The 7857-nt window shown below is 38.3% G+C and overlaps 1 protein-coding gene across 2 annotated transcripts in view; it reads right to left on the bottom strand.

Annotated features, from left to right (window-relative positions):
• Positions 1 to 242: 242 nt before the first annotated feature.
• LOC127661355 (pyruvate dehydrogenase phosphatase regulatory subunit, mitochondrial-like) overlaps positions 243 to 7857 on the bottom strand; it is a 90520-nt gene continuing 82905 nt past the window's right edge. Inside the window, exons 16-18 of one of the 2 annotated variants that reach the window (XM_052152003.1) lie at positions 5326 to 5415; positions 3888 to 4070; positions 243 to 1476 (exon numbers count right to left, since the gene is read on the bottom strand). In XM_052152003.1, coding sequence (XP_052007963.1) covers positions 1072 to 1476; positions 3888 to 4070; positions 5326 to 5415 — 678 coding nt within the window. In that variant the 3' untranslated portion in view covers positions 243 to 1071. The remainder of the gene's footprint in view (positions 1477 to 3887; positions 4071 to 5325; positions 5416 to 7857) is intronic. The other variant, XM_052152002.1, reaches the window with a different exon arrangement.

The raw sequence follows: 7857 nt of genomic DNA, 5'->3' as shown, positions 1-7857 counted from the left end.
ACCCAACCTTGATGACAACATTTGTTGTCATGGAAAAAAACCCTGCAAAAGTAAAACATCTGTGACCATTACTGTAATGAGAATTAAAAATTTTTGCACTATGGTAATGAGAATGTGCTTAATTGAATTGAAATGTTAACTGGACGTATTTTGATGTAATTCATTCTTATTGTAATGATTGATTGGCTGTAGTTGTCACATGCATCATTCAAACACATACAACCTTTACTGTACAAATGAACCATCATCCAAACATCTTTTAATAAATGCTCAAAATAAGGTGCTTTTAATTCATAAATAGTATACAATGTTTAATTCTTAGTGTGTATATACACACTAGTACATAATGTTGTAAAACATGATGTGGAACATAAGATGAACATCTCAACACTTTTTCACAACAAATATGCACATATTAGCAACATATCACATGACTTTAGAACAGGACAGGAACAGGACCCAGACAATGACTTTCCTTTTCCAATATAAACAGCCATTACAAATGATACATTTACCAAAACAATGCAGTTTGAGTGTGAACACAATTTATCCTTTATGAGCTTCAAATCACACTGGCCCAAACCTCTCGTGAGCTGTTGCAAGGCACTTAAAAACAACACTCAAAGCACTCAACACTAATGTCATCAGTCATGTTTCAATAAACACCATATAAATTTTGCATGCCCCACACTACCTCCTCATTTAGTATTGTCTGTGTTACACAATAGTGTGGAATAGTTGTGTAGTTTGACTATTTACAAGCACACATACGCATACAAAGAAAGGCAAAGACAATATGCTTTCAAATTATTATAATGCCCAAGCTAAACAAATTCCACTTCAGCTGTCGAAAATGGGTGACATGTGACATTACACTATTATGTGTTTTAAAAATCATCAACCCACTCTAGCAAAGAATGTTAAATGCCATATAATGAGTGACTCACTGGACACAAATATCCTTTGGTGTATAAAAGATATCTTCAGAACTCAACTGTGCAAAACTCTGAGTTGTAGCTCTAGTGCCGCTTGTTCAGTAGATTTGATTCAGCTGACTACGGCTCTTCACCTTCACTTGCCCTGGAAGTTGCTCAGCTCCATGTCATCCTTGTGGCGCTTCTGTTGTGCAAACAGTGAGCTGAAAGGGTAGAGTTTCGCTTTAGCTGGGTACCTCTGCCCTGCGATGTCCACCTCATAGTTGCCCCGGTTGATGAATTCAGGGGTGACCACGGCTGGAGCGCCATCCGAGTTGGTTGGGCTGACAAAGCCTAGACACACATGGCGCGCTAGGGTGTAGCTGTAGGCACTGCTGGTGGTGACACCGACCAGCTCACCATTTCGGTAAATGGGTTCACCCCACCAGGGCCAGAGGTCAAGCTCAGTGTCGTGGTCCTCCAGGACCAACATAATAAAGCGTCGAGTCACTCCCTCCACACGCTGTCGCAACAGAGCATCCCGACCCAAAAAGTCTGTGTCCTATGAGAGAAAGACAACCAGATTGTAAAAAAAGACTGAGTAAGATGTGGCATTTAACATGCAGGAAAATACAGATACATGATTATCATGTCCATTTTGGCCAGGGCTGCAGTCAAGTACAAGACCAACAAGAAAAAATTGTCAAGACAAACTCTAAATGTTGACTTGACAGAGATTGGCTTGAAAGTTTAAATAAGAAAGAAAGAATTTTTTTTTTAAAGGCCTTGAAGTTTGAAATCCATTTGCAGTTTGAATTCTTGTGCAGACTGAATAGTTTTGAAGACTGAAGGTTATGCACATTACATGTAGCTGTGTGCAGTTTGAAAATTTTATTTGTAGGTTGTGTAATTCTAAAGACAGATTTGAACAGACAGCTGTTTATTTACAGTGACAAGAAAAAGTATGTAAACCCTTTGGAATTATCTGGTTTTCAGAATTAATTGGTCATAAAATGTGGTCTCATCTTCATCAAAGTCACACGTGATAGACAAACACAATGTGCTTAAGCTAACAACACACAAACAATTATAATCTTTAATGTATTTATTGAACACATTCCATTTAACATTTACAGTGCAATAACATTAACCAAGCTCGGATAAGACCTGCACAACACCCAGAAGGAATTTTGGACCATTCTTCCTTACAGAACTGCCATATTCTAGGATGTCAGGTGTGAACGGCTCTCTTGAGGTCATTCCACAACATTTCTATTGGGTTAACCCTCTGGGGTCTGAGGGTATTTTGGGCCCTGGAGAAGTTTTGACAAGCCTTGACATTTGTGCTTTTTTCAGTTGCTTAAAAACATATTAATGGCTTAAGTCTGATAACACTGTATTCAGCACAAACTGATCAAATTTGATCAATTTGTGATAAAAGCTGAATTTTCAGCATCATTACTGCAGTCTTCAGTGTCATATGATCCTTCAGAAATCATTATAATATGCTGATTTTCTAATACAGGCATATTTAAAGTGCATTTTACAAATTTAACCCCAACACATTTGCAAGCACAAGCTTTGTTGATGATAATGAGGCATTCTAAACACTAGATAAAATATAATCTAAACATTCATATTATTTTTATATCATATTACATATCATATTTATATTATACAGCATACAATTTAAATACCTGCTGGATCAAGTCTCTCTTCAAAATACAAAGTTCATCGAGTCCGGCTCTTCTTCTGAGGAAAATGTTAACTCTTCCTTCCTATCCAGGAGTTTAATCGCCTGTGTGTCCTTACAAACGCCAGCAGTATAATGAATGAATTGTTTACATCAAACCTCTGAACACTGTCGGGCGTGTACCATTTCCTTGATCGCTTCAGCACGTTAGCGTATGAATGGCGCGCTCTGCTGGTGGGTGGGATCACATTACAGATAATTAGATATCCAAGTAAAAACTATACATCGCTTTGTTTCAAACAGATTGCATTGCAGGAGAATATTTGTTTTAAATTTGAATTGTTTTATTTAAAAGTAGAAATCTTAAGCTTTCTTTAGACATATGTTTCATGTTTGTGTGATAAGTATTCACAGAGTTTCAGTTAATTTTTGTGACATGTTTCTGAAATATGCTCGTGAACACAGAGACTGCTGAAAGCTCACCCTTTTATTTTCTTTATTTTACAAAAGCACAAGACTTTGTTGTTATTGTGAGTGTACACAAATAAAAGTAGACACTTTATAGTCTCTAATGATGTCTTACACTTATCTGTATACCCAAAAATGACGGAGTATTTTAAGTTGTTTCTGCTCTAATGACGAAAATATCCAGCATGATGCGCCGTGGCGTCCATCGACCCCAGAGGGTTAAGGTCTGGACTCTGAGTGGGCCACTCCAAAAGGTAGATTTTTATTTTTTAAGCCATTCTGTAATGGATTTTCTTCAATATTTGGGGTCCTTATCCTGCTGCATCACCCAACTTCTACTGAGCTTCTGCTGCCACACAGCCCTGACATAATCCTGTAGGATATCTTAATAAACTTGGGAACTAAATTTCCCTCTGTCTAGGCCTAGGGATTAATTTACTTTTTCCAACCTACACCGTGAATGTTTGAATGATGTATTCAGTATATACAAGAACAATACAATAATTTGTTTGTTATTAGGTAAACAGATTGTGTTGGTTCATTATTGTAACTTAGATGAAGATCAAACCAGATTTTAAGACAAATGTATACATAAATGCAGGTAATTCCAAAAGATTCACATACTTTTTCTTGCCACTATAGATTATGAAATGAAAAGGTGTTCTGAGTAGTTGCTAGGGAAATGCTAGGTGGTTTCTAGGGTGTACTTGCTGGCTAATAAAATAAGAGTGCAATGAAATGGAACCCAATAGACTCATCCTGAGAACTACAACATTGACAGAACACATTTATAAAGAGCAACAGAAACAGACCTTGTCAAATTTTACACGGAATTCTCGGCCACACTCCAGTGGAGTGGTAAACGAGTCCAGATCCTGCCCCCAGAATGCAAAAAACTTCTCGATGCGCAGACTCCGTAAGGCGTAGTAGCCCGCGTTCCGGATCCCATACTTCTGCCCGACTGACATCACTTCATTATACACATGCAGTGCATACTGAAAAAAAAGAGCATTCTCAGAGCTTTGTAAAGAATACACAAATAATTTATACGTTTTGTAATATAGCACATTGCAGAATTAGGAGCTGTTCACAAAACATGTTCTTGTATTCAATCTCCAATGTTTATTAATTGTTGATATATGTACACATGTCTGATGGATATCTAGCTGTCTTTTCATCATCTGCATTTCTGAGACATTGTGTCAAGTTATGTCATTTCTGTATTTGTATGTATATAGAGCATTTCACAATGCACATTGTTACAAAGCAGCTTTACAGACGTTAACTATTTATTATCTAAGATGAATAAATGCTGTAAAAAAGGTGTTTTTCATTATTAGTTCACATAAATGCATTACTAAATGTCAATATATTCTCTTTTTCAGTGGCAGATGGTGCTTTTCAGAAGTGGGGAAGCAATGACTATTATCCACATATCCAGCTAAGCTGAGGTAAGAGTGAAGGGTCAGCCATGATATGGCACCCCTGGAGCACATAGAGTCAAAGGCCTTGCTTGAGGGCCCAACAGTGGTATCAGTGGTATTATTAATTATTAATATAATATTTATATAAATATTTGATTTTAAAAGCTGAAATCAATGAGAGACATCAGATTGCAAATAACTGCATGTGTATCTCAGAGCCACCAAACAAATCTCTCTGCAATCGACAGCTGCACTTTTAAATTTCATATCTTGTTAATCACGTTTTTCACTGTTTCAATTATCGGGACGAAAATACATTGATTGAAAGCCCAATGTCCAATAGGCAATCAGATGCACATCCAATGCAAACAGCGCTCATGACACTCCTGTAGACTCTCAGAGAAGCACGGTGTACCGGACGGGACCCAAAATGACTTCATTTGAATAGTACAGGTCAGGTCTCTAGACTCCTATTGACACAACTTCAGTAGAGCTCGAAGTTCCGTGCATCCACAGCCTTCTATGGACATATTAACATAGACAGTGGACAGCGCAATAGTGATGTTTGATATTTTACACTATAATATTAAAATTCACATATTAAACTTGTCATTGCCACAGTCTTTTTGAAATTTACATGAGCCTGTGTAGTCTTAAAGAAATCGCCACTGCCCTTTTTAATGTTATGAAATGTGCTAATATATGTAGCCTATGAATAAACAAATCAAGATTAATGCAGTAAAGGGTGTTGTTAATTGTTAGTTCATGTTAACTAGAGCATAAACTAAAACAAATACAACCTTATTGAAAAGTGTTCCCAACTCACCTCTATTGGGATGTAGAGCATGAAGCCTGGCTCTCCTGTGTGTGTCATACTCATCACTCTGATGCCGTTAGCATAACCCACACTCATTTCCTGTCAGGGACAATCACAGTCAGAAGCTCTGCTGTATGTCAGATTTGTCAAATCTCAGTCAACAAGCATGTCTCACCTTACAGAACAGAGAGGGAAGTGTTCTGGAGTCATGGACACATAAGACAGCTCAGACAACACGTCCATGGCACGAGGACCAATCAGATTCAGAGCTGAAAACAGACCAAAGATCAAAAATCATAATACAAATACTTTATGGCACCTTTATGAGCACTGTTAAGAACTTTATTTAAATATGTCGTGAGTCACGTGGCGCCATGCGTGAGTCAGACGTTTAATTATTTTTGTGTCATAAACCGGTGAGATTCGATACACCCTGTTCCATAACTGTTCTATGAAGAAAATATGTAAAAGAATCAAAATCCTCAGGCTCTGGAGAAATGAAAAGACGTGCTTAAGCTGACACCCCTGACAGGTATGGATGGTGCAGGGGAGAGATCCAGCATCAAATGTCGGGCATGTCGGTAATGCTGGCGAAGGTTGTTGCTGAATTGGAGGATCTTGCTGTAATACGTCAAGTGATCACTGCCATGGAGACGAAGTTCTCTGAGTTGGTTACAAGAATGGTGGACATCGAGAAACGGATCGATTATCTGGAGTCATCAGAGAGGGAATTAGCTGCTAACTTGCTAGCGACCAAGACAGACTTACCGAGTGCGTTTGGGAAAAGTTGGAAGACCTTGAGAATAGCGAAACAACGTCCGAATTGTTGGAATTCCTGAAAAAGAAGGCCAAAATATGGTGAAATTTCTAGCAGAGCTCTTACAGAGTCTGCTCGACATAAGCCATAAGCTGGAAATTGAGCGAGCTCACAGAGATCTGGCTCAGAGATCCATGGAGAGAGACAGGCCCTTATCAATTCTGGCAAAATTTCGGAGATCATCCGTAAAGATCTCGTGTTACGTGAGGCGAGGGATAATTGAAGGCTGATGATCAGGGTTTTTTATAGATCTTGAAGGGGTGTTGCAAGCCGCTGGCACCCCTCATGATATAATATTGGGAGGAGAATTTAATCTATTGATGGACTCAGTCCTTGATCATAGTGAAGCAAAAGTGTGTAAGCCCCCTAGAGCAACACTGATATTTCACAGGATGTGTAAATATCTTGGTCTTACAGATATTTGGAGACTTTTGAACCCATCTAGAAGGGACTATAAATTTTTTTCATAAGTCCATAAGATATATTCTAGAATAGAGTTTTTTCTTGATATCAAATCCTCATTTCATCTGTTGTTGATTGCTCAATTGGAAACATTTCAGTCTCAGATCATTCCCTGGTATGTTTAGAGGTGTTGCCACATATGGAGAAAAAGAAATCATATAGTTGGCACTTTATTGTATCCCTTTTGCAAAATCCTGATTTTCAACAAAGGTTAAAGGCTGAAACCAATTATTATATGGAGACCAACTGGTCTTCAGTGTCCTCTGTGGACATGGCTTGGGAGGCACTTAAGGCGGTTCTTAGGGGTCGGATCATACAGTATGCCTCATTCATCAAAAAATCCAAAGCATGATGACTCGTGGAGTTGGAAGGGAATGTAATAAGCGCTGAGGCAGAGCTGAAACGCTGAATGTCATCTGATGGCCTCAAAGAATTGACCCGATTGAAAAAACAGATATAATACTATTTTGTCAAGGAAGGTGGAGTTTTAGACATACATAGCAAGACATACTTTGAGTCAGGGGACAAAACAGGGAAGCTTCTGGCTAGACATATAAAACAGAGAAAGTCTTTTTCTACCATTCCTTCAGTGAAATGTTCGTGTTTACCTCGGCCACTGATATTAATAATGCTTTTAAAGAATTCTATCTTGATCTTTATAGTTCCACATCTTTGTCTACTGAAGAGGATATTAGAAACTTTGTGGAACCATTAGAACTTCCTAAACTCTCGGCTGAGCAAAACAATTATCTTGATTCTGAGATAACCTTGGAGGAGCTTGGCGAGGTAATAAAACACCTTGCCTACAGGCCAGACAACTTTGCAGCTGAATTTTTTAGATCTTAAGCTACAGAACTGGCTCCACTTTTGCTAGAAGTTTATACAGAATCATTAAAGAATGGAAAGCTTCCGCCAAACATGACACAAGCCTGGATCAGCCTGATACTTAAAAAAGGATAAAGATCCAAGCGAGTGCAAGAGTTACCGTCAAATTTCCATGATCCAGCTAGACATAATTTTTTTTTTGATTGATTGAGTTACTGATTGATTAAAGTTATGACATCTCTTATACATATAGATCAGGTGGGGTTTACTCAGGGCTGTAACTCTTCTGATAACATTAGGCGTTTAATTTATGTCATGTGGGCAGTGGTGAACGATCAGACTCCGAGCGCTGCCATCTCACTTGACACCAAAAAAGTGATTGCGATGGTAGAATGGTATTATCTAGCAATACGTAACTGAACGCAATACCGAAGTGT

The sequence above is a fragment of the Xyrauchen texanus genome, chromosome 21, assembly GCF_025860055.1.
Source record: "Xyrauchen texanus isolate HMW12.3.18 chromosome 21, RBS_HiC_50CHRs, whole genome shotgun sequence".
NCBI lineage: Eukaryota > Metazoa > Chordata > Actinopteri > Cypriniformes > Catostomidae > Xyrauchen > Xyrauchen texanus.
This window is presented reverse-complemented; position numbering and strand designations above follow the sequence as displayed.